At 44.3% G+C, this 27,984-nt stretch overlaps 1 protein-coding gene across 1 annotated transcript in view; it reads right to left on the bottom strand.

The window, feature by feature from the left end:
* Positions 1–27,984, bottom strand: part of SLC35F2 (solute carrier family 35 member F2) — a 57,106-nt gene that overhangs the window by 16,277 nt on the left and 12,845 nt on the right. Inside the window, exon 3 of the mRNA XM_045486546.1 lies at positions 1,051–1,226. Within this exon, the coding sequence (XP_045342502.1) occupies positions 1,051–1,226 (176 nt within the window). The remainder of the gene's footprint in view (positions 1–1,050; positions 1,227–27,984) is intronic.

Raw genomic sequence — 27,984 nt, forward strand, 5'->3', positions numbered from 1 at the left:
AGCTCAGGTCATAATCTCGTGGTTCATCGATTCGAGCCCTGCGTTGGGCTCTGTGCTGACAGCTCAGAGCCTGCTTTGGATTCTGTGTCTCCCTCTCTCTACTCCTCCCCCTTGCACTTTATCTCTCTCTCAAAAATAAACATTAAAAAAAAATTAAAACAACTTAACCAGCCAGTAATAAGGATGTTACTTCCTTCTCTCCCTCTCCCTCTCTCTCTGCCCCTCCCCACTTGTGATGTCTCTTTTTTTAATATTATTAAAAAATAAATATTTTTTAAAAGGGGGGGGCACCTGAGTGGCTCAGGAGGTTAAGTGTCTGATTCCTGATTTTGTCTCAGGTCATGATCTCATGGCTCATGAGATCAAGCCCTACATCAGGCTGTCTGTCAGCACGGGATTCTCTCTCTCTCCCTCTCTCTGCCCCTCCCCTGCTCTCTGTCTCTCAAAATGAACAAACATTAAAACAAAAAAAGATGTTAACTCCTTGCCAATTCCTTTGTCTTTCTCACAACATAGATTTGATCTACACACAACCCGTGCACCCTCTAACATTCTCCACTTGGCTGGAAATGTGTATTTTGGAGAGTGAGGCTCTTTTTAAGGGTTTTTAATATTGTCTCTTAAATGTATCAACCACAGGGGAAAAAATAAAACCTGACTCTTAATGGAGCTTCCGCTTTTTTAATTTTATTCATTTTTTTTAAGTAATCTCTACCTCCAACGTGGGGCTCGAACTCACAACCCCGAGATCCAGAGTCCCATGCTTTACCAACTGAGCCAGTCAGATGTCCCAGCACTTTTTCAAATTCCTTGACAACTTCTACTGGTGCCGTCTGGTGCTCCCTGTTCTTAACAATTTCCCAGAGTTATACATAAATCTCCAATTGCTATTTGCATACCATTCAGAGGTGCCCCCCTTTTCTAATAACTTGGATGAAAAATAGTTTCCTGTTCTTGGTTTGACCTCGCATTTTATTTTTTAAGTAATCAGAAGCCCAACATTTTTATAAAGATAACTGGCTGCAAAGGCCACTCTCACGTTGTACCGACCTGACTGGAATGCCAGCATCACCGTATAAAAAAGAAGCAGCAGGCAATAGTTGATAAAGCTCTGAAGCATGGGCGTGTTCACTCTGTATCTTTCTGCCAGGTACTGGCTGGTAATGGCCGTCCCGCATATACACAAGGACAACATCTGACCCAATGCAACTGTCTTCAAGATGTTCCTGGAAAATAAAGGAGAAACTCAGAACAACTTGCAAGTAAATTACACCTTACGTGCGCGTGCCCGCACACACACACATACTAAACACAAAGAAAAATGTGAATTATTCCAGGCGGTTCTTTATTTCACTGTTTTGCTTCCTTCATGAACACAAAAACCAAAGTGTTGTATTTTAGGGGCGCCTGGGTGGCTCAGTCGGTTGAGCGCCCGACTTCAGCTCAGGTCATGATCTCACGGTCCGTGGGTTCGAGCCCCGCATCAGGCTCTGTGCTGACAGCTCAGAGCCTGGAGCCTGTTTTGGATTCTGTGTCTCCCTCTCTCTCTCCACCCCTCTCCTGCTTGTGCTCTTTCTCTCTCTCTCAAAAATAAATAAACATTAAAAAAAATTTTTTTTTAATAAAAGCGTTGTATTTTAACAAACTACATCTTTCACTCTTTGACATTTCTGATTTCCCACATTTCTCATTCCCACAAAGGTACATATTCCCAAACTTCACTGATCATTTTAATGTTTTTTGTTTGCTTGTTTTTTAGAGAGAAACAGAGCACAAACAGGAGAGGGGCAGAGAGAGACACACACACGGTATCTGAAGCAGGCTCCAGGCTCGGAACTGTCAGCACAGAGCCTGACGTGGGGCTCGAATTTATGAACTGTGAGATGATAACCTGAGCTGAAGTCGGATACTTAACCTGCTGAGCCGCCCAGGCACCCCTTCACTGATCATTTTAGAGATCGTTTTGTTTACTTTGCTGTGTCACATTCTGTCTGTAGGGTATGTGATTTTTTTAATGCAACTTTAACTCTAGTTTTAAATTCTTCCTATTCATTAGATGTTTACCTTTTTTTCCTCCTTTCATTCTCCCAGAGACTTGATTTCTTCAACTAAGGCTTTTACTGTTGCCTGCACGCTTGAATCACTGAGATTTAAAAACATTTTTTTCAATGTTTATTATTTTTGAGAGACAGAGAGCAAGCAGGGAAGGGGCTGAGAGAGAGGGAGGCACAGAATCCGAAGCAGGCTCCAGGCTCTGAGCCGTCAGCACGGAGCCCGACGCGGGGCTCGAACTCACGAACTGCGTAATCATGACCTGAGCCAAAGTCAGTCGCCTAACCAACTGAGCCACTCAGGCGCCCCCCACAGAGATTTTTTCAATGACAACGTCCAGCTGCACTTGGGACCCACTTTGCCGTCACGTCTGGCGGTGGGTCCCAGGCACCGGTGACATTCCAAGCTCCCTGAGTGATTCCAGGGTGCAGCCAAGACTCGGAATCACTGCTCTCGAGGCTGGCACTTTGGATCCACAGAATAAGACCAGGTCTCTGCCTTTTGGTATTTAAAAAAAAAAGAGGCATCGTCACAACCAACTAAAGCCAGGTCAGTGTCGATGGAAAGTACAGAATGACACGAAAGGCGCCCCAGGGGAAGAACGTACAGAACCCAGTGGCCCATTAAACCTCCGGAGGAAGCACTGAAAATGATCTCGGGGCTTCCTTTCCAGAGTAGATGACGGACACATACAAGGCGGCTGACCAGGTCAGGGAATACAGGATGAGAAGCAGGTGTGGGCAAGGGAAGGGGAGTGAGTTCACTGGAAAAGCAGGAGACATGGAGATGGCTGTACCATCCGAGGGAAAAACAGTAAAAGGTTTGTGACAGGGGGACTCTTAAGAAGGCCCCTAGTGAGTCTCTGCTTCCTGGCAGTTTTGTCCCATGTAAACTCGTCTTGAGTGTGGGCAGGATCTGTGACTTGCTTCTAACCATTAGAACACAGTAAAAGTAATGGGATATCATTTCCACCAACATATTCCACAAGGTCACAACTCCCACCTTGCAAGTCAACTCTTTTGCCCCTCCTCCTCACTAGCTCCGATGAAACAAGGTGCCACATACACAGACCCACGTGGCAAGGAGCTGAGGGTGCTGGGGCACCGAGGCCATCTCTCCACCGGTCTGCCATGAAAGGAATCCCGCCAACATGAACGTGAGCCTGGAAGTGGACCCCTCCCCGCTGGAGGCTGCAGGGGGGTCCCCGGCCCCGGCCGACACCGTGACTGCAGGCTCGTGAGAGACCCCAGAACACAGGGCAGAGGTAAGCCACGCCCAGATGCCTGATCCACAACAACTGTGACAGTAAGTGTATCTTATTTTAAGTCATTAAGTTTGTGGTAATTTGTTAAACAGTAATAGATAACAAACACCAAGTTTAAACTCTGGACTTCAGAAAGTTAGACCATAATCTGTTTTGTTCTCCACTACACATCCAGTGCCTGGCACTTCACTGTCACCCGATAAATATTTGTTGAACACACGTCAGTGGATAAAGATAGAACCATATGTGCCCAAATAGATGAACTGCCAGAGTCAGAGAAAGACTAGAAATTGTAAGAGTACCGTGAGGGGTCCCGAGGTGGCTCAGGGGGCTAAGCATCTGACTCTTGATTTGGGCTCAGGTCATCATCTCACAGTCGTGGGATCGAGCCCTGTGTCTGGACACGGCAGAGCCTGCTTGGATTCTCTCTCTCTCTCCCTCTCTGCCCCTCCCCTGCTCATGTGCCCTCTCTAAATAAAAAACAAACAAAATTTTTAAGAAAGAGTACCATGATACAGAAGTGAAGAGTGGAAAACATTTTTAAGAGGAAGAGATCATCAATACCATAGTATCAAAAACTACAGGGAGAAGCAGCAGCATCATAGTTAAAGAGACACAGCTGGATTGGCAAGCTGGAAGCCGCTTACACCTTTGAAAGAAAGCTTTTCCTCGTGGTAATGCCTAACGTCAGATTCCAGGGGGCAGAGTGAACAGAACATGAGCAAGTAAATGTACCAAGCATAAATAGCTGTTTTTTTTTAAATGATGAAAAGGAGAATAGGAATAAGGAAAGAGTTTGCAGAATAAGCAGCAATGTTGAAGAGACGGGTTTATCATCATCACCAGCACCACCATCATCATCATCATCACCATCATCATCTTGCTAAAAGGACTGAGGAAGCTTAAATATGTCTGGCAGATGATCAGAAGGCACTACGAGTAAAAACCTGAGGACTAACAAAAAAGGAACTGAAGACAGATCACGAAGATAGCTCCTGGAAAGGTCAGGAAGCAGGACGGAGAACACTGAAACTTTTGTTTAAAATGCACTCTAGGGGCGCCTGGGTGGCGCAGTCGGTTAAGCGCCCAACTTCAGCCAGGTCACGATCTCGCGGTCCGTGAGTTCGAGCCCTGCGTCGGGCTCTGGCCTGATGGCTCAGAGCCTGGACCCTGTTTCCGATTCTGTGTCTCCCTCTCTCTCTGCCCCTCCCCCGTTCATGCTCTGTCTCTCTCTGTCCCAAAAATAAATAAATGTTGAAAAAAAAAATTTTTTTTTAAATAAATAAATAAATAAAATGCACTCTATATATTGGGGCGCCTGGGTGGCTCGGTCGGTTAAGCGTCCGACTTCGGCTCAGGTCATGATCTCACAGTCCGTGAGTTCGAGCCCCGCGTTGGGCTCTGTGCTGACACCTCAGAGCCTGGAGCCTGTTTCAGATTCTGTGTCTCCCTCTCTCTCTGCCCCTCCCCCGTTCATGCTCTGTCTCTCTCTGTCCCAAAAAAATAAATAAATAAATAAATAAATAAATAAATAAATAAATAAATAAATAAAATAAAATGCACTCTATATAAATACTTCCTCCCAGAGTTGCTCTAAGTAAGGTAGCAGATACCAAAACTGCAGAAGACAGAATATCTGTTCTAAGAGTTTACAATTACAATGTATTTTTTTCCTGTGGAATGTTTGTTTCAGTAATTTGCAACTCCTCTCCAACAATCCTAGTACAGGGCAGGAAGAGAAAGGGGAGGTTTGCTGGGAGAGTTGACCCTAAACACAGTAGCAGAGCCTTGGCAGTGTATCAGGACAGGAAGGTAAAGAGTGAGTGGGCTCTCTCTCTGTGCCTCAGAGGTTCAGAGTCTGCCGGGGATAAGCAGGCATGTAAACTAGCAATTAGGGCCCAGCAAGACCAGGGCTATCACGGGCTAGTTTTAAAGACTTTAAGAATTCACCAGACAAGCATGGTCAGAAAACGCATTCCAATTCTAAGCAGAAAGAGTGGTATATATACCAAGGCACCGAGCCCTAAAACAATATGGCACATTCAAGTGGGTTGATTGCAAAGAGTGTTGGGACAGAAAAATGGCAGCAAATGAGGATGAAAAGTCAATAGCAGCCAGATCCAGAAGGGCCTTAGATGTAATAATGCTCTGAAGTCGGCATCGTATCTTGCTGGTGGTGAGGTCACTGAAATCTTCTGACGAGGAGGGCAGTAAAGTGACTAGAAAGGCAGGAATTGAGCATTCTTGGGTCCCTAAACATGTCACAGCACAGAGCACCCAAGCCTTACCCTTAATCCCTAACATGAAACCCAGTTACAGAGGGAAGATGACAGAGAGAGGAGTCTGGAATCAGACCCGGTTTTCTAGATCAGACAACGGGATAGATCATAGTACGGTCAATCAAGACCCCAAACACAGCAGGAAAAGGCACATGTGGAAAGGAGAATAACTCCATTTCAAACATGCTGGATTCTGTTTCAACTATGAGACAGTCAAGGAAAAATATCCAGTAGGCAGTTTGGAGCTGGGAAAAAGGATGGGGTTGCAGACATAAATGTGAGAACCAAGGGCATGGAGAGGGTAACTGAAGGTGGGATATGAGTCATATTACTAAGACATGTCCCTAAAAAATGAAAACAGGTGAAAAAAAAAAAAAACACTCTGGGAAACAACAACACTAAGGGGCCAGAGGAGGAAGAGGAATTAGAGATGTGGATGAAAGGGCACGGCCAGAGAAGAGGGAGAGAAAAAGGAAGGAAGAACATTCTGGAAGCAGAAGATGGCATTTCAAGGAGGAGGTTCTCTACCATTGGGGCCACGGCAAATTTCTCTTAACTGCTCCACTCTCCACAAATCCAGTCCCTACTGGGTAGCAGGAGTTAATGTTCCAGCTGCCAACCTGATGGGATCCCTCCCACGCTTCCTGACACCTTTCTGTGGGTCCCCTTTGCCCTTAGACGAAAGCCAAACTTGAAAATGGCCCACAGAGACACCCGCCATCTGACCCCTGGCTTGCTTGCCTGTCTCATCTTGGACTCCTCTCTCACAGCTTTCATTCGCTCTACAGGGAAATCTCCATAGGAGGGTTAACATACAACAAAGTATACTGTAGAGCCAACATGTATTTACGGATCTACCAGGGAGCTTAAAAACGAAAATACTGGCAACGTCAACATAGCCCCCTTGGGTTCTCCCCAGTGTCAGCTCTCTGGGGTAACGTCTTATTCCAGAACTTGGTATTTATCAGTCCATGCATTTACATACATTTGAATATTTTTGTAAATATCCCTAAGCAATGAATAGTGTTGTTTCGCTTGTTTTTAAATTTTATAGAGACAGCATGATACGTATGTATACTTTTGCAACCCGCTATTTTGATCAACGCTGTCTGAGCGTCATCCAAGTTGGTACGTTAGTTCTGGTTCAGTCCTTTCTACATGATCATATCACTTTATCCGTTCCCTTCCTGATATTTAGGTTGTATCCCTGTGTGTGTGTGTGTGTGTGTGTGTGTGTGTGCGTGCGCATACGTATTTTTATTTAAAAAAAGCCTCTACAAACATTCCTGTATATGCCTCCTGACGTACATATCTAAGAGTTTTCCTGGCATTCAGCAAATTGGTGCAAATGGCTTGTTGATGTGCCAAGACAGAATCTCCTCAGGATCGGGGTGCCTGGGGGGCTCAGTCAGTTATGCATCAGACTCTTGATCTCGGCTCAGGTCATGATTCCAGGGTCGTGGGAAGGAGCGCTGCGTGCCGGGCTCTGTGCTGACAGTGTGGAGCCTGCTTGGGATTCAATCTCTCCCTCTCTCTGCTCCTCCCCCACTCTCGTTCATATGCTCTCACTCTCTCTCTCAAAATAAAGAAATAAACATTAAAAAAAAAAAAAGGCTCCTCAGGGACACCTGGGTGGCTCAGTGGGTTAAGTGTCCGACTTCGGTTCAGGTCATGACCTCACGGTCTGTGAGTTCGAGCCCCACGTCTGTGCTGACAGCTCAGAGCCTGGAGCCTGCTTCGGATTCTGTCTCTCCCCCTCTCTCCGCCCCTCCCCCACTCGCACTCTGCCTCCGTCTCAAAAATAAATAAACATTAAAAAAAAAAAATCTCCTCAGGATGGCCCGACAGGAACTACTCAGAGTACCCTACAAACAGAATGACCTCCTATGTTTCAGGAAGTTTAAAGGAATCATTTGCTCTGGAGAAATACCTAACAGTGGAATTGTTGCTCTTAGGGCAGAAGCATCTTCAGTTTTACTTGTTTTGCTTGAAGGTTCTTCAAAGGATTCTATTACTTCATGCAGAAATGTTGTTTACTCAGTTACTTTGCAGGTTAGGAACTGAAGGCACCCCCCCCCCCCCTTTGAAGGGAAGAGTAAGATCAGTAACTGGCTACAGGGAAAGGCATCTTTTTTTTTTTTTTTAAAGTTTTTATTTATTTTTGAGAGAGAGAGAGACAGAGCATGAGCAGGGGAGGGGCAGAGAGAGAGAGGGAGACACAGACTCCAAAGCAGGCTCCAGGTTCTGAGCTGTCGGCACAGAGCCCGACGCGGGGCTCGAACTCATGGACTGTGAGATCACGACCTGGGCCGAAGTCGGACACTTAACCGATGGAGCCACCCAGGTGCCCCTGGAAAGGCATCTTTTTAAGGCTACTGAAGGACATTTTCATCCAGGTGAGTTCAGGACTTGCTCCCACAAAGGGCAGCACTCTTTCTAGGAAGACTCTCCCTATCACAGGCACATAGGCGAAATGGGTCCAGGGGTTCTGACCTCCTCCTGTTGGGCTCCCTTCTTTCTAAAGGAGACGCTGATTCTACATTTGAGGCCGCTCTATCCAAGACAAAAGGAATTTGCCACTTGGTCCGTGTAGAACATGAGGAGTCTACAGAAGTTCAGGGGCCAAAGCCAACATGAGGAAAAGTGTATGCATTTCGTGTCACTGTCCCCAGCCTCATACCTCCCCCTCTGGAATCATGTGAGGAAGGGTAGGTCAACAAAGAAATGGTTCCACTTTTCCTGCGTTTCAGCGTTCAACTGGTATCACTATAGCACACATTCCCAGCATAATCCTTACAACCCCGAGAAGAGGGACTACCCTCCTGTTCCAAACGAGGAAAATGACACGAATTCACCCACAGTCATACAGGGAGGAGAAGGCAGAGGAAGTCAGGGCTCTCAGCTTTTAAAAGATCAGGGGTCCAAATATGCTTAAAGAAAAAGACCCAGGGAAACCTCTCCTCCCCTCCCTGCAAGAAAGTCTCGGGAAGACAGGACTTTGGTGCTAATCCCTGCTTTTTCTTACAGGGAAGAGGCTGTGACCCAGAAGAAGGAAGGGTTTCGCCCCAGATGATACAGAAGCAGAATGGATGCCCAGCTTTTCTGGTCACTAAATATCTGCTGTTCCCCCGGCAGCACACAGGTCTTGGGATAATACGTGAGTCCATCCCTCATAGTTGGTATCTTCTTATTTTCTGTATCTCTCTCTCCTCACTCTCCTTCCCCCACATCCCTCTCTTCACCCTCCTTCACATCTCCATTATGATTTCAGAACAGAGCTTTTATTAGGAAACCCCGTCTCTGAAGGATCCCTGCACCCACCTTGCTGTCGGGAAAGGAGTCTGGCCCGATCTCTCTCCTACCAGTACGAACCTTCCTTCCCTGCACATCGGCGGGGAGCCGGGTGTCCAAAGTACAGGGCGCCAGAAAGCCAGTAAGTGGCCCATAACCTAACCAAAGCCAGAACATTTTTCACGTCCCACAATGGACTCAAAAGCAATTATAAATTTGAAATAAGTGAGAATAAGAAGTCCGGAAGCACTAAGCCCTGTTCACAAATTGACAGAATTCCTCCAGGAAGCTCACATCTGCAATCTAAAATAGCACAATTAAGCAAGCTGTCCTCCAACTATAAAGTATCACCATTTTCTTTTTTTTTTTTTTTTTAATTTTTTTTTTTTAACATTTTATTTATTTTTGAGACAGAGAGAGAGCATGAACGGGGGAGGGGCAGAGAGAGGGGGAGACACAGAATGGAAGCAGGCTCCAGGCTCCGAGCCATCAGCCCAGAGCCCGACGCGGGGCTCAAACTCACGGACTGTGAGATCATGACCTGAGCCGAAGTCGGACGCTTAACCGACTGCGCCACCCAGGCGCCCCTATCACCATTTTCTAAAAAAAAGAAAAGAAAAGAAAAGAAAAGAAAAGAAAAGAAAAGAAAAGAAAAGAAAAGAAAAGAAAAGAAAAGAAAGAAAAAGTCACAAATTGAGTACAGAGATTTAACATTACAGGAATGCACTCCTCTTGGCTCCAAATCATAATGACCTCATCTATAATGGGAAAGCAAGAGAACGAGAGAGAAAGACAAAGAGGGAGAGGGAGAGAGATAGAGAGACAGGCTGAAATGGGTGGAGGTTGAACAAAGGGGGAAAGAAGAGAAAAATACTCTGACTTGCAGAGAGATACCAAAGGCCCCAAGACAAGTGCTGCTGTGCCTTCACGCTGAATTGTCTGCGTTTCCCCACAAGGTCCTCGTTCACATGAATTCTGAACTGAGCACAGGGACTCTCCACCCGGTAACAAAACCTGTTCCATTCAGAGGGAAGCTGCCAGAAGCAACGTGCCTCTAACCATGGGGTATGTCCTGTCACGAGTTTTCAAACGGAACCCCTCCTGGGGTGAACGTCAATGGCAGGATATGGTCCAACTCTAAGACATGTTTCCCGAGGTGGCTTCCGCGGTGGGAGCCAGGCCTCCAGAAAGCAGAGCAAACACGGGCTCTCGACCCTTGGGGCGCAGGCGCGGGAAAGTGGGTGGAAAATTGACTGAATATGGTCCCTGCTGACCACATTACCACTTGAATGTACTGTGTGAATTTAAGAATAAAAGGATTGAAAGAAAAGAAGAGTTTTAAAGTATTTTATTTCCCCTCTTCCTTTTTGCAGAAGACATAAGAATGCTTATCTTTATATTCCTCCCATTCCAAAATAACAGACTCACGCACACACTTGTTACTGACACTGTATCTTCTGTCTCCTCTTATTCATTTATTCAGTCAGTAAGCTCATCAGTCATGGATTCACCAAAGTCTGTTGGGTGCCTAACACCTGCCGAGCAAAAGGGATTTAGAATTGAAAGGGCCAAGTGTTTCCTGGTCCCAGACCCTATCCTATCTTGACCAGGTCAGGGGGCTCACGCTCTGTGCCCTGAACAGACACCACATCCCTCTATTGTAGCACCTGCCACAGTTTCTGATTCTTCTCCAACCAACACTACACTCCGACAGAACACGGACAGCGCATCCTCCATGGTTAACACAGGGCTTAATGGACATCCGCCATTTTTAAACATGCTAAGGAGCTTTTTGTCTGGTCCAGGAGCTAGACCTCCCAACACAACAACATGAGGAAGCGTCAGTGCCGAGCTGGGTGTGTGGCCAATGGGAAGAAAGGGTCCAGACTGCCCAGAGAAGGTTCACAGGGGATGAACCACTTGACTACGGACCAGAAAAGTGAGCAATTTCCAGGAAGATTCAGGAATGAAGAAAAAGCTATACGAGTTCTTGCCTACTTCAAACACCAGTTTTACATCAAATATACATGAGATGCAATGATTGGATTGATTCATTTCTTTAGCTCTCCTTGACTTGCAAAGTCAGACCAGTAGTCCTCCACTTGTGTATATTAAAAAAAAAAATCATTGGAGGATTAAAAACAAAGCAAACAAACAAAAAAAGAAACACAACAAAAACCCTGACCTCAAACCAGCTGAATCAGATTCTCAGGAGGTGGGGTCCAGATATCCTCCTTGCAGAGCCCCCTCAGTGAGTCTAACATGCAAGGACGATTACAAACCGCTGAGTTAGTCTCTCCCTTTTATTTGAAGAAAAGAATTCTTGGGGCGCCTGGGTGGCTCAGTCGGTTGAGTATCCGACTTCGGCTCAGGTCATGCATGGTCTCACAGCTCGTGAGTTCGAGCCCTGGGTCGGGCTCTGTGCTGACAGCTCGGAGCCTGGAGCCTGCTTCAGATTCTGTGTCTCCCTCTCTCTCTGCCCCTCACCTACTGGCATTCTCTGTCTCTCTCAAAAATAAATAAACATTTAAAAACATTTTTTTAATAAAATAAAATTTAATTTAATTTAAAAAAAGAAGAGTTCCAAACGACTCATAAAATGCATTGCTGGAATGCAAATGTCACGTTTTCCTTCACTTTATGTCTCAATCAATCTCTGCTGCTGCACTGCACATTGTCAGCTAAAGGCCGGATTTCATGAACAGGGCTAAAAGACTTGCATGGAGCACAGCTTCCTTCGGGAGATTTTAAAACCCACCCCTCTGTATTTACCTGCCATCTGGTATTTACCTGCCACCTTGTACCATATTTACCTGGTACAGAACAGTAACTTCCAGCCCTTCTATAAAAATCCTGTTACACATCTGAAAAGAAATACTCGTTCAGACCAAATCTTCTCATTTAGCATCTAGATTAGCCAGTGTCTATTACGAGAGCATTTTAAAGTATACTGCAGCAGGCTAGAAAATTAGTAAGTAGTCTTTATTACCCAGCAAGAAGCAGCCTCAATGACAGGTTATATTCTTCCTACGTCTACATTTCTATGATTCAAAAATTTAGCCATTTGTGTATCATCTAATTCTAATTAAGGCACAAGGAGCCAGTGCTTTGGAAGAACCCCCGTTCTCGTGCGAAAAGGCATCACCAAGATCACAAAAGCCAAATTTCAAAGACTGGAAAGTGTACTAGTACACATCATTACCTCGAAGGCAAGCAAGGAACCACTAGATTACGTCCTACTTCAGGTAGCAGAGCTCTAGAATGGTGGGTGCTTCCCATTCTGAGGTCTCTCAGCTCTAGGAATCCATGGAACGAATGGCAGTCGTCTGGTCGGAATCTGGTTTTGACACTTCAAAAGACTGAACGGTACTTCTGACCACTGCTGGCAAGAATGCAAAATGACTCGGTCGTTACTGGGGGACACGACAGGGAGGGCATTTCTAGCAGTTTCACTTCTAGGGGTCTGTCACAAAGATACTCTGGCAAAAACACAAAAGGCGTGCATACAGGCTCTTCACTGTGGCACTATCTGTAACGGTAAAAGACTAACGGAAAACCCTAAATGTCTGACAACAGGGCGCCAGCCAATAAACACAAAGGAGTGGTGTATTGCTACAAAAAGTGAGGCAAGCATCTCTGTAAACTGTCATACAGTGACCACCAGGACCACCTTTAAAAAGAAGCAAATGTGTTGGGTCGCCTGGGTGGCGCAGTCGGTTAAGCGTCCGACTTCAGCCAGGTCACGATCTCGTGGTCCGTGAGTTCGAGCCCCGTGTCGGGCTCTGGGCTGATGGCTCAGAGCCTGGAACCTGTTTCCGATTCTGTGTCTCCCTCTCTCTCTCTGCCCCTCCCCCGTTCATGCTCTCTCTCTGTCCCAAAAATAAATAAACGTTGAAAAAATAAATAAATAAATAAAAATAAAAAGAAGCAAATGTGGACGACAAAGGGTGTGGAATGCTAACGTTTACCTCTATCTGTTATTTTTAAGTGTAAAGATAAAACACAAACTGTTTTCAAAGCTATCTATAGGTCAGGAAAGACAGCAAACTAAAAGATAATGTCTAATACACCTTGCTTTATCGATTTGTCTTAGGAGCCTTGTAAATGTTTTAGATTATAATCACAGAGCAAAAATTGAAGTTTCAAAAAGCCATACCTAAAATAAAAACCAAAATGTTACATGACTTAAGGATGTTTTAAGTTGATAGCAAAACCAAGTAGAGGGGAATTATTTCAAGTGACTTTTAAAAAAAAATTTTTTTTTTAGGTTTATATATTTTGAGAGAAACAGTGGGTGGAGGCAGAGAGAAAGAGGGAAAGAGAGAATCTCAGGCAGGCTCTGCACTTGTCAGCTAGGAGCCCGACGCGGGGCTCAAACCCAAAAACTGTGAGATCGTGATCTGAGCTGAAATCAAGAGTTGGACGCTTAACCTACTGAGGCACCCAGGTGCCCCTCAAGTGACTTTAAAACACACTGATTTGACAGTACATTCCTAATGGAATCTACCAAAGAAACAACAAGAACTGTAAAATATCTCAAACTGTTTGGAGGTACTACTGACATTAATTTGAGGTTGCGTGTATATACTATGAAATAAAGCAGGAAAAAATTATACAGGTGTTATCGATTTATAGTATAGGAAAAAGGAGATGAAGATATAAGACTAAATAGGGTACACTAAAAACCCTTATAGTTCTGAACTTTACTGAACGCCAGAATTAACTCATAAGGCATTTTATATTTTTTAAAAATGTGTAATCCTATCCCTGTCCCCGGAAAAGCCAGTCAAAAACAATGACCGACCAGCAATCATGAAAACTCTTAGAGCCCGGATATGGCAACTAGATAACTATTTCTCAGAAAAAAGAACTAGGAATCCCTGGAGAATGGTTGATTTCTGACCTGGGGCTAGAAATGTACAAAATCAGTCTGGAATACCTTGTCACACCAGATGTCAAGGTGGTGATCAAAAGACTACTGGAGTCATGACAAAAAGACAATCTGTACATCAAGAAGAACAACTGCAAAGGATTGAGATGCCTCAAATATGTTTCAATCCATGAGTTAGTAAGCAATGATTAAAATTTTTAAAAACAAAACTCACTGGTCATCTTTGAAGGACGCTAGGGAATCAACAGCCCATTATTTTGAAAACTGATACAGACAGAGGAAGCAAACATTCACCCCGCCCTTCCTACACAAATGATGCCTCAGGGTAATGAGTGGATGACAGTTTGTCTTTTTTGAAATATGTGGATCATTAAAAAACAGAATGACAGAAATACAATGGCTTACAACTCCTAATAAAATAATGAATCGAGGCAATAAACATCAATAGCTCCTCCCGATGGCAAGCTACAATACCTATGAAATATCCCTGCCAGAAAAAAACAGGACCACAAGGTGTTTAATGGGATCTGTGGACCAGGTCAATGAAAATATTATGGAGAATCTATGGATCTGGATGGGAAAAAAAATACATCCTGATTTTCAGTAACATTTATCTGAAGGTTAACATTCCCTCCAATTATAAACACAGGCAACAAACTATAGTAGTACCTAAGACCGGGCCGCCAACGCATCACAAGCATTCACCGATCGTTCGACCACTGTTGCTGAAATTCAAAATATCACTTACATTCATCACTACTCCAAAATTATTATAGTTAGATACCCATTGTGAGATCTCTTATTTAATGTGTTCTTTTCATTTTTTTATTTTATTTTACTTTTTTAAAGAGAACCCGAGCGGGGGATGGTAAAGAGAGAGCGAAAGAAAGGATCCCAAACAGATTCTGCACTGAGCGTGGAGCTCGAGCCCACGACCCTGGGATCATGACCTGAGCCAAAATCAAGACTCAGCCACTCAACCAGTGAGCCACCCAGGAACCCCTAATGTGTTATTTAAAAGAAATATATAGAGGCACCTGGGTGGCTCAGTGGGTTAAGCGACCAACTTTGGTTCAGGTCATGATCTAACCATCTATGGGTTCGAGCCCCATGTTGGGCTCTGTGCTGACAGATCAATGCCTGGAACCTGCTTCAGATTCTGTGTCTCCTTCTCTCTGCCCCTCCCCTGCTGGTTCTCTCTCTCTCTCTCTCTCTCTCTCTCTCTCCCAAAAATAAATAAACATTTAAAAAAGTCTTTAAAAGAAATATATTTTTTTAATATATGAAATTTATTGTCAAATTAGTTTCCATACAACACCCAGTGCTCATCCCAAAAGATGCCCTCTTCAATGCCCATCACCTACTCTCCCCTCCCTCCCACCCCCCACCAACCCTCAGTTGTTCTCAGTTTTTTTGTTTTGTTTTGAATATATGAAATTTATTGTCAAATTGGTTTCCATACAACACCCAGTGCTCATCCCAAAAGGTGCCCTCCTCAATACCCATCACCCACCCTCCCCTCCCTCCCACCCCCCATCAACCCTCAGTTTGTTCTCAGTTTTTAAGAGTGTCTTATGCTTTGGCTCTCTCCCACTCTAACCTCTTTTTTTTTTTTCCTTCCCTCCCCCATGGGTTTCTGTTAAGTTTCTCAGGATCCACATAAGAGTGAAAACATATAGTACCTGTCTTTCTCTCTATGACTTATTTCACTTAGCATAAAAAAAAATGTTTTTAAAAGAAACATTAATATATATCACAATGTGTTTTTATTTTTAATTTTTTAATGCTTTTATTTATTTTTGAGGAGAGAGAGAGCGAGAGACAGCAAGCACAAGTGTAACAAGGGCAGAGAGAGGGGGAGACACAGAATCTAAAGCAGGCTCCAGGCTCTGAGCTGTCAGCACATAGCCTGATGTGGGGCTCGAACCCAAGAACTCTGAGATCATGACGTGAGCCAAAGTTGGATGCTCAACCGACTGAGCCACCCAGGTGCCCCTCATGATGTGTTTTTAATAGATGTAACTGGTTTCCATTATAATCCTACGTATGTTATTTTATGCATTTAAAAACATTTTTGTTTATTTACTTTAAATTTTTTAAATATTTATTTATTTTTGAAAAAGAGAGAGAGCATACAAATGCACACAGGTGAGTAGGGGAGGGACAGAGAGAGGCGGGGGAACAGAAGATCCCAAGCAGGATCTGTGCTGACAGCAGAAAGCCCGACACAGGGCTCAAACTCACAAACTGTGAGATCATGACCCGGACCAAAGTGGGATGGATGTTCAACCAACCAAGCCACTCAGGGGTCCCTAAAAACACATTGAGAAGGAAATATTGTAAACCCACCAGAAAGATACAGTCAGCAAAACCCAGGATGTGGTCACCTCTACATGACAAACTGTTTCTTCAGAAATAAAGTGCAAGAAAAAGAGAGTAAGAAGAAGCCTACAGAAGAAAGAGGTGTCAACAAAGCAACCTGTTGAAATGGATGGACTTACACGCATTCTGATGTGAAGAAACTATTTTAAAAATTATGTGATAGTTGGGGAAACTTGAACATGGACTAGATACTGGATATTAAGGAGTTATTGTTAACTTTTAGGTGGAACAATATATGACTATGCTTTGTAAACCCTTATCTTTTAGAGAGTAATACTGAAGTATTTATGCATGAAGTTGTATGATGCCTGAGATTTACTTTCAGATAACCTAGAAGGGAGGAAGTGGAGAGGTATAAGTGAAAACAAGATGAGCTGATAAGTATCGCAACTGGGTGACAGGCAAAAATAAACTCAAAATGGATAAAAGATCTAAATGTAAGACCTGAAACCATAAAAATCCTAGAGGAGGACATAGGCAATAAGCTCTCTGACACCAGCCTCAGCAACATTTTTCTAAATAGGTGTATATGTCTCTTCACGCAAAGGAAATAAAAAGCAAAAATAAACTGTCGGTACTACAAAATAAAAGACTTCTACACAGCACAGGAAACAATCAACAAAACTAAAAGGTAACTTAATGAGAGAAAATATTTGCAAATAACATATCTGATAAAGGGTTAGTGTCCAAAACATATCAAGAACTTATACCATTCAACACCAAACAAACAAACAAAACAAATAATCTAATTTAAAAATGGGCAAAAATGGGGTGCCTGGGTGGCTGAGTCAGTGGAGTGTCTGACTGGCTCAGGTTATGATCTCACAGTTCATGGGTTTGAGCCCCATGTTGGGCTCTGTGATGACAGCTCTGAGCCTGGAGCCTGCTTCAGATTCTGTGTCTCCTTCTCTCTCTCCCCCTCCCCCGCTCATGCTCTATCCCTCAAAAATAAATAAAACATTAAAGAAAAAATGGGCAGAAGACATGAACAGTCATTTTTCCGGAGAAGACATCCAGATGGCCAAGAGACACATGAAAAGATGCTCAACATCACTCATCTCCAGGGAAATACAAATCAAAACCACAATGAGATACCACCTCACACCTGTCAGAATGGCTACAATCAAAAACACAAGAAATAACAAGTGTTATGGAGAGAAAGGAACCCTCTTGCACTATTGCTGGGAATGCAAACTGGTGCAGCCACTCTGGAAAACAGTATGGATGGTCCTCAAAAAGTTAAAAGTAGAACTACCCTACGATCCAGTAATTGCACTACTGGGTATTTGCCCAAAAAATACAAAAACACAAATTCAAAGGGATACATGCACCCTTATGTTTATAGCAGCATTATTCATAATAGCCAGATTATGGAAGCAGCCCAAGTGTCCATCAATTGTTGAATGGATAAACAAATTTTATATATATATACACACACACACACACACACACACATATATATAATATCAGCCATAAAACAGAATGAAATCTTGCCATATGTAACAACACAGTTGGAGCTAGAGAGTATAATACCAAGCGAAATAAAACACAGAAAAACAAATACTATACGATTTCACTCATGTGGCATTTAAGACACAAAACAAATGAGCAAACGGGAAAAGAGAGAGAGAAAAACCAAAAAACAGACTCTTGACTATAGAGAACAAACTGCTGGTTACCAGAAGGGCGGTAAGTCAGGGGATGGGTGAAGGAGGTGATAGGGATTAAGGAGAGCACTTGTCACGATGCGCACCAGGTGATATAACACTGTGTGTTAACCATACTGGAATTAAAAAGTAATTTAAAAAGGGGTGGCTCGGGGCGCCTGGGTGGCGCAGTCGGTTAAGCGTCCGACTTCAGCCAGGTCACGATCTCGCGGTCCAGGAGTTCGAGCCCCGCGTCAGGCTCTGGGCTGATGGCTCAGAGCCTGGAGCCTGTTTCCGATTCTGTGTCTCCCTCTCTCTCTGCCCCTCCCCCGTTCATGCTCTGTCTCTCTCTGTCCCAAAAATAAATAAACGTTGAAAAAAAAAAAAAAGGGGTGGCTCAGTGGATTAAATATCTGACTTCGGCTCAGGTCATGATCCCGCGGTTCATGGGTTTGAGCCCCATGTCGGGCTCTTTGCTGACAGTTCAGAGCCTGGTGCCTGCTTTGGATTCTGTGTCTCCCTCTCTCTCTCTCTGCCCCTCTCTGCTCCCACTCTCTCTCTCTCAAAAATAAACATTTAAAATTTTTTTAAAAAGTAATTAAAAAAAAGAAAATAGGTAATAGGTACATCACAGCAGGCAATCATCTCTACTTCTATTTCAATGTTCCCATAATGAAGTTTTTTTCTAAGCATAACAGAAACCCTACATTTTCCATGATAAGGCTGTGCAGACTCACCAAAACATCACATGTATTTGCTTACAGCTATAATTACTCCAACCAAGGGTGCTAACACTCATTCTCTCTTGCTAACAGAAGCTTTGGTGTCTGATCAAAAGGGAAAGATAATAAATTCATTATTACTTTTAAAAGTGCAAAGTAAAGGAGTTTCAAAAATCTTTCAAAATACAGAATTCGGGAAAAATAATAAGTTTATAATGGAGAAAAACCCTGAAGATTGCTGACCTAATAAAAAATATCTCATACTATGTTCTATTTAGTATATGTGTTTGGCTCCCCGGGAAAGTTGTAGGCTCCTAAAGGCAGAAACAATGATGTTTTCATTTTTATCGAGTATGTGAATCACTATGGGCTGGCTGAACTGTTCCAGAGGTGAAAAAGGCCACCAGAGGAAGAGTCCTTTCTGAAGCCTCTCTCAGGCTCTCTGCAGCAGGGGGTGGGTGGGGAGGTGGGGACTATAATGGATTACAAAAAAAAAAAAAAAAAAAAAAAAGCAATCATTCTGTGATGTAACTTGGAAATGCATCAACCCAAGTATCAGCGGAAAGCATTCAACTTTAAAACGAAAATGTAAAATGAGCTGCAATGCATACTGAAACGGATGGAGTGATAGTGCTCGGTGCTGCTGGACGATATAAATTCTAGAAAAAGCAAGCGTGGGAAGTTACCCATTTCTCCAGTCCTGCAGAGGAGCAAGAGTGCCCTGATCTTTTAACAAGTCACTCATGGGGTGCCTGAGTGGCTCAGTCAGTTAAGCATCTGACTTTGGCTCAGGTCATGACCTCACAGTTCATGGGTTTCAGCCCCGCATTGGGCTCTGTGCTGACAGCTCAGAGCCTGGAGCCTGCTTCAGATTCTGTGTCTCCCTCTCTCTCTCTGCCCCTCCCCTGGTCATGCTCTGTCTCCCTCTCTCTCAGAAATAAAAGAACATTAAAAAATTATTAACAAGTTGTTCATAGTTGGAAGGCAGATACCAAGAGTGTAAACAGAAGCATGGGTGTCATGAAGGTGGAGGGCGGTGGTTTGGCAGACAAGTAATTTCTTTTGTCGTTGTTCAAGATTCACCAAGCAACTTCAGACCTCCCATTTCCTAAGTAGACTTTTCTGTTGGGAGAGTCCTCCCGGCAGCAGCTATCCAAATGACAGCAACAATTCTCATGATAAATTTAATACATTTATTTTCAGGCATAAATGTGAGTTTGAACAGCAAGAATCATTTATGTAGAGCATGGTGACCACCCCTCCCCCCCAGTGATTTTCCAGACATAGAAAACTGGAATATTCCACCAAGAGACAGAGGTTCAGATGTCAGCTTTCTGATCTACAGTGCCAGAAGCATATGCCAAAACCACAGTCTGGTACTTAATGAAGTAAAGAAGCAAGCTCTTCCAAAAATTGCCCCATAAATTATTGTAACACCCATCACATTTCTTATATTTATGATTATTATACAGAACAATGGAACAGGACACTTCTGAAATTACCAAAACATTTTCCCTCTACTTATCTTCACAGTATGTCCTATGGAACATCTTAGACTAGAGGGGAGGCGGGGCTAACTGATTTTCCAGTGTTCTGTAACAATACAACAGAAGTTGAGAGAAGAACAAACCTAGTGTGGGTCTAAATGCAGCAAGGCACCCATCCAATTACACCCAGTCACTTTATAATTCAGGACGGGGCGCTTGGGTGGCTCAGTCGGTCAAGCGTCCTACTTCGGCTCAAGTCATGATCTCACGGTTTGTGAGTTCGAGCCCTGTGTCAGGCTCTGTGCTGACTCTCTGTGCTTCAGAGTCTATGTCTCCCTCTCTGGCTGGCCCACCCTTGCTCATACTCTGTGTCTCACTCTCTCAAAAAATGAATAAATGTTAAAAAAAAAATTTAATTGTAATTCAGGATGTTGTCACCCAGTATGAACTTCAACCTCTGGACCTCCCAACGCTGCTCATTCCCAGAACTGTTTCGTTTTATTCTGACTCTGTGGGAACAAGGGCAGGATACTAGTGGAAGGGGTAAGAAGTGACTAGAATGACTGATGGGTCAAACTGCTTGGTTGAGCCTTAAAATTAACAGAGAATTTAGGTAGGACTATGGGACATTTTTTTGGTTTTTTCTTCTTTACCCCTTTTGTATGTATCGAATTTTCTAACCAGGAGAAATCTATTTTTTCAAATCTGTGTTCCTTCTTAAAAGAACCAGGAAAGTGAAGGGACCAGAAGCAAGCACAAAGAATAACATTAGAACATTTCTTGGGGACACCTGAGTGGCTGAGTCAGTTAAGCATCTGACTTCAGCTCAGATCATGATCTCCAGGTTCGTAAGGTCAAGCCCCATGTCGAGCTCTTTGCTGACAGATCAGAGCCTGGAGCCTACTTCAGATTCTGTATCTCCCTCTCTCTCTGCCCCTCCCTGCTTGTGCTCTGTCTCTCTCCCTCAAACATAAACATTAAAAAAGGTTTTTTTTTTAATTTGGAAAAAAAAAAAAAAAAAGGCTTCCTGACTCCTCATTTTGAATCCTTGTGCTAATCTGGACCCCGAGCTCACCTTTTCTCTTTTGTTTCTCCCCCAACCTCCTCATGACCTGTGATTCTTTGTTGACAATTCAGGGTTTCCAAACTGCTGACTTAATGCTCCCTGGATTTGCCAACGGGGCATCCATCATTATCAAATATTATTTATTTATTACATTCATGCTAATGGACAGCATCCGAATACCTGACTGTATCCCTTCCACGGTGCCTCGCAATTTACAAACCTTTTCTGTACCCTATCGTATTTAATTGTTGATCCACCGGAAAATGCTGTTGGGTTACAGATGAAGAAATGGAGGCTAGGAGAGGTGAAATGGGTCACCCAACAGATGTTGTCCAAAAGGGGCAGAATCAGGTACAAAATACAAACCCCCAGCATAAGTAAAGTGCATTTGCTAAGCCGACTATGTCCCCTTCTACATGATTCTGTTAAAATAACTTCAAAACAGAGGGCCCATTCCTTTTTTTTCCTCTCTCTAACCAATTTGATGAAAATGAGTGAAGCTGCAAAAATACAGGATCATGTGACTGCCATCTCTGTTTTAAATGTCTGGCCTTTTATCTGATCGTTGAACATGACTTCAATATTATATTTTCCTATATATATTTAAAATGGATAAGGGGCGCCTGGGTGGCACAGTCGGTTAAGCGTCCGACTTCAGCCAGGTCACGATCTCGCGGTCTGTGAGTTCGAGCCCCGCGTCAGGCTCTGGGCTGATGGCTCGGAGCCCGGAGCCTGTTTCCGATTCTGTGTCTCCCTCTCTCTCTGCCCCTCCCCCGTTCATGCTCTGTCTCTCTCTGTCCCAAAAATAAATAAACGTTGAAAAAATAAATAAATAAATAAATAAAATGGATAATACATTCCTTAATAACTGCAGACTGGTTATCACAGAACTAAGTCAGTTACTATAGAATTATAATTATTTTGTATTTTACTTGGAATTTTGCGTGCAAATATATCCTAACACATTCTGATCACTTATTTTTTTACATTTATTTCTTTTTGAGAGACAGAGAGAGAGAGAGACAGAGCACTAGTATGGGAGGGGCAGAGAGAGGGAGACAGAGAATCCAAAGCAGGCTCCAGGCTCCAAGCCATCAGCACAGAGCTAGATGCAGGGCTCAAACTCCCAAAATGTGAGGTCATGACCTGAGCCAAAGTCGGACGCCCAACTGGCTGAGCCATCCAGGCGCCCCTTGACTTTTGTTTTTTAAATGTCTATTTTTGAGAGAGAGAAAAAGCACGAGAGAGGGAGGGATTCAAGGGGGGAGGGGGGGGCAGAGAGTCTGAAGCGAGATCCTCACTGATAGCAGCAAGCCTGACATGGGGCTTGAATTCACGAACCTCGAGATCATGACCTGAGCCGAAGTCAGATGCTCAACCGAGAGCCACCCAGGCGTCCCTGCAATACCTGTGAACTTTAATCATCACGATATCATTCCACAGCCAATAAGAGAAAGCTACCAATATCAAATCCTCTGGAAAATTAGAGTTTGGCAGAAAATCAAACAGATGCTAGTTGAAGGGGCCAGCACTCATCGCCCTGATTGGTTACTGAACCTTAAAACGCACACACACACACACACACACACACACACAGAAGGAAGTATGCAGAGAGAGAGAGAGAGAGACAGAGAACAGCCACTTGAAGTATTTGAAGGTAACCACACCTATGGGCTGGACAGAGCACACCCGGAAAACCGCAGCCTGGTCTGAGGGAGCTGGTCTGTCTCAAAGATGATCAAGTCAAGTTTCTCTCTGTGTCCGTCCTGACGAGAGGGGACAGCCCTTGCAGTGGTATACCACCCCGGGACTTCTACCTAGACACCAGAGAATTCTGGGAGAATTCTGGTCTACTCGATGGAAACACTCCAACCTGGCAGGCAACCTCAACAACCCACAGTGGCCTAGTTTTATGACCGCCTTCTTAATGGCATCCAGTTCAATTCAGCAAATATCTGTTACCACCTAGCAGGTTCCTGATACTGCCAGCCTCCGGGAGAACAGAAATTACCGGCCCTGCCTTCATCAAGTTCACAATACAGCAGGGAAGACAAACACCAAAGAAGCAGTCTGATTTATTTCCTTTAGCATAATACCCTCCAGGTCCACCCATTTTGTCAAAAATGGTACGATGGATGGGACCTAACCTAATCTGAGATTTCTTGGGAGGCTTTACTCATGAAGAGGTATTTCATCTGAGACCTGATGAATAAAGACAAGCTGTTTGGGTCAAGAGAAAGGCTTTAATAGGAATGCTGAACCAGCAGAGGGAACGACTCACTTTGTCAATAACCCGCCTTAACTGGAGCTCCTAGATGGAGCTCATCCAAAGGAATGAGCAGCTACCTAATCTCTTTCAAACAGATCACGCAACTTAAAAAGAGTCTGGCAATTCTTGGTTGATTATTTCAAACACTGACCACGTGCAAAAGTTGTGGGTTAGGAGCTGAGAAAAGATTTCCTTGACGTTTTATGAATTATCGTTTACATTTTCACCAGCATCTAGGTGGTCTTTGAGCTCTACCTTCTTTTGTTGTTGTTATTGTTGTTAATCACACCCCAGTTTGTTAATGAGGTGACTTCTGGAAAGCTCTTAAGGGGGTGGGGAGCTGGTTACCAAGGGAACCAATTTATGATTAAAGGTGTGTAACCCTGAGCCTCACCGGAGGGAGAGAGGGGGCTTGAGGTTGAGTTAATCACGAATGACCAATGATTTCATCACCTGTGCCTACATGATGACGTCTTCCATAAAAATCCTAACCGAAGGACTGAGACCTCCCAGGTTGGTGGACATAGTGACGTGCTGGGAGGGTGAAGTTCCACGCCCTTTCCCCTCGCGCATTCCTTGCCCTACGCATCTCTTCTATCTGGCTGTTCGTGAGTTGTATCTTTTCATGATAAACCGGTAGTTTAATAAATAAGCTGTTTTCCTGAGTTCTGTGAGCCACTCCGGCAAATTATTGAACCTGAGGCGGGGGGTCATGAGAATCCCCTGTACAAGGCGACAGCCTGGGACTCACAACTGGTGTCTAAAAAGCGGGGTCCGTGGGGCACCTGGGTGGCTCAGTCAGTTAAGCGTCCGACTTCGGCTCAGGTCATGATCTCGCGGTTTGTGAATGTGAGCCCCGTGTGGGGCTCTGTGTTGACAGCTCAGAGTCTGGAGCCTGCTTCGGAGTCTGTGTCTCCCTCTCTCTCTCTCTGCCCCTCCCCCTCTCTCACTCTATCTCTTTCTCTCAAAAATAAAACGTTAATCAAAAAGTTAAAAATAAATAAATAAATAATAAAAACGGGGGGTCGGGAGCCGGGAGAGGGCAACCTTGAGGGACTGAGCCCTTAACCTGTGGGGTCTGTGCTAACTCCAGGTAGTTAGTGTCATAACTGAATGGTGAGACACCCAGTTTCGGTCTGGAGAAGTGGAGAATTGGTGGAGGTAGGGAAAACCCGCATACATTTGTGGTCAGAAGAAGTGAGTGTAGGAAAACACAGGTTTTTCCTTTTACGTGGTGAAAGGGCCTTTGCAATTGTGACGACCGTTTAGGGCAGGGGGGGGGGGGGACTTCATCCTGGAGTATCTGGCGAGGCCCCATCCGATCACAGAAGTCCTTAAAGGGAGAACCTTGCCCAGCTGCAGTCAGGAGACATGACCACAGAAGCAAAGTCAGCCGGTCAGAGACACAGGCAGCATTGCCGGCTTTGACGATGGAGTGGGCACCAGGAGGCACAGAGTGCAGGCCACCTCCAGAAGCAGAAAAGGACAACAATCCATTCTCTCCAGAACTCCCAAAAGAGAATACAAGGTCCCTGCCAAATGCCTCGACTTTAGCCCAGTGAGACCCGCGTCAGATGTGTGTCCTACAGAACTGGCAGACAATAAACATGTTGTTTAAAACCACTAAGTTTGGGGCGCCTGGGTGGCGCAGTCGGTTAAGCGTCCGACTTCAGCCAGGTCACGATCTCGCGGTCCGTGAGTTCGAGCCCCGCGTCAGGCTCTGGGCTGATGGCTCAGAGCCTGGAGCCTGTTTCCAATTCTGTGTCTCCCTCTCTCTCTGCCCCTCCCCTGTTCATGCTCTGTCTCTCTCTGTCTCTCTCTGTCCCAAAAATAAATAAACATTGAAAAAAAAAATTTTTTTAAACCACTAAGTTTGAGGGGCACCCGGGTGGCTCAGGCGGTTAAGCATCAGACTTCAGCTCAGGTCATGATCTCGCGGTTTGTGTATGTGAGCCCCGCGTCGGGTTCTCTGCTGACAGCTCAGAGCCTGGAGCCTGCTTCAGATTCTGTGTCTCCCTCTCTGCCCCCCCCCCCCGCCCAGCTCACGCTCTGTCTCTCTCTCTCTCAAAAATAAATAAACATTTAAAAAAATTTAAACCACTAAGTTTGTGGTGATTTGACAGCAATAGAAGAGTAATACACTAGGTCAGCAATGGGTATGATACCTTAAAATAACACGTGAATCATAATGTTCTCACTATTTATATTCATCTCAATGAATTCCCTTAGTAACCAGATAGTTACAGCAAATAAACAGGAATCTCTTAAACAACTGCAGACAAAGCTGATCAGGAGCCTTCCTGGATTAAACCACTTTCATCATTTGCCAGGGAGAAAATAAATCCATGTCACCAAGCCACACACTACTGAACTAGTTTTATGCAAACCAGCAAAAGTAAAAATTGTAAATTAAGTGATCTCTTCTTGAACATTGTCCTCCATGACTCTTAAATAGTCAAGAACACAGGGGAAACATTAATACCCTCTATGCCATAAAAGGATGGGAAACTAGTGGGTAACAGTCACTGTATTAAGCTCTAACATATATTTGTATTTTTTAATGTTTATTTATTTTTGAGAGAGGGAGAGAGAGAGAGAGAGAGAGCGCGCGCGCGAGCTAGTGGGGGAGGGGCAGGGACAGGGGGCGACAGAGGATCCAAAGCAGGTTCTGAGCTGACAGCAGAAAGAGTCCAATTCAGGGCTCAAACTCACTAAGCTCTTGTGTATATTAACTTACTGGATTTTCATAAACCCTAAAATGCAGGTGTCATTTTGCCAAAATTCCAGGGTCTTTTAACAAGGTTCATAGGATAAACAGATAACAGCACTGCATTAACATCCAAATAAGATTCTTGGGGCCCCTGGGTGGCTCAGTTGGCTGGGCCTCTGACTTCAGCTCAGGTCATGATCTCGCAGTTTGAGAGCTCGAGCCCCGTGTCAGGCTCTGTGCAGACAGCTCAGAGCCTGGAGCCTGCTTTGGATTCTGTGTCTCCCTCTCTCTGTCCCTCCCCCGATGACACTCTGTCTCTCTCTCTCTCTCAAAAGTAAATAAACGTTAAATAAAAATTAAAGATTCTAAAGCCTGTGTTCTTTCTATTCTGTTACGCCAAGAAAATAACTGTGGGAAGAAAGTAAGAAATGTGCTCAGTTCCAGAATGCCAACCTCTCAAACCCTATGGCATTTAGGTTGTAGCTCTTTCCCCCACTTTCCATACTCTGTCTGGAGTGTTTTATATGTCTGTTGCATTTGCTTCGCTAGATTATAAATGCAGAAACTATGTCAGGGATATTTTTGTGCGCCCACCCATATATGGCGCACTATATATCTAATAGTGTTACTATTACTGTTCTTGTTACTATTGTAACTATTATTACTGTTATCATTGTTACTATCAACAGTGAAAATAGAGGCCAGAGTGGCTCAGTCAGTTTAAGCATCCAACTTCAGCTCAGGTCATAATCTCACAGCTCATGAGTTTGAGCCCTGCATCAGGCTCTATGCTGACAGCTCAGAGCCCGGAGCCTGCTTTGGATTCTGTGTCTCCCTCTCTCTCTGCCCCTCCCTCACTAAAGTTTTGTTTTTGTTTTTTTTTCTCTCTCTCTCTCAAAAATAAATAAATATTATAAAAAAATTTTTTAAGCAGTGAAAATAGTATCTACCACATTGAGCATGCCCTATCCATGTACCAAGCACGGGCCCAACAATTTCACATTTCACTGTCCTAATTCATGCAATCCTGCCAACAATCCTATGAGGTAGATGCTATGATTAGTGCCAATTGTAAAGAAACTGAGGCCCAGAGATCGCACAACGTGCCCAATGTCACACAGCTAGCAAGTCGTAGAAGCTGGAGAGCAATCCGGGCAGTGTGCCACTGTCCCCCAGGAAGTACAACTTCCAACTATTAGGGCCTCAAACACCTTTCCCATTATCCTAACAAAGGGGAGGCAGCTTCGTAAAAAGAAGCGTGTGTCACGTGGCACAGTCAGTGCTTATGTATGTTACTCCACTTCAATCTCACAAAACCTCTCCCGAGATAGGGATTGTGTGGACAGCTGTCCCAGTGAGAAACTCGCCCAAGGTCAGAAACTCCGTAATCTGTACTTTTCCCATCCCACGCATGGCCTCGCTGAGAATAAAATACGTCCTGTAATACTGAATAGTCTGACACCATGCAAGGAGATCAAGTGACACAAATTAACCCTGCATCTCTGACAGGAGGCACTGATAAGCACAACCCACTTGACGACATGTTCAACGATTATTTGAATAAGGGGTGTTCTAATGAAAACGAGAGAGGGCAGGGGCAGCGGGGTGGCTCAGTCGGTTAAGCGTCCGACTTTGGCTCAGGTCACGATCTCGCGGTCCGGGAGTTCGAGCCCCGCGTCGGGCTCTGTGCTGACGGCTCAGAGCCTGGAGCCTGCTTCGGATTCTGTGTTTTCCTCTCTCTCTGCCCCCCACTTAATACTCTGTGTCCGTCTCTCTCTGCCCTTCCCCCACTCGTGCTCTCTCTCCCTCTCTGTCTCCCCCACTCTCTTTCTCAAAAATAAATAAACATTAGAAAAATTTTTAAAAAGGGGCGCCTGGGTGGCTCAGTCGGTTGAGCATCCGACTTCAGCTCAGGTCATGATCTC

Source organism: Leopardus geoffroyi, chromosome D1 (genome assembly GCF_018350155.1).
Source record: "Leopardus geoffroyi isolate Oge1 chromosome D1, O.geoffroyi_Oge1_pat1.0, whole genome shotgun sequence".
NCBI classification, from domain to species: domain Eukaryota; kingdom Metazoa; phylum Chordata; class Mammalia; order Carnivora; family Felidae; genus Leopardus; species Leopardus geoffroyi.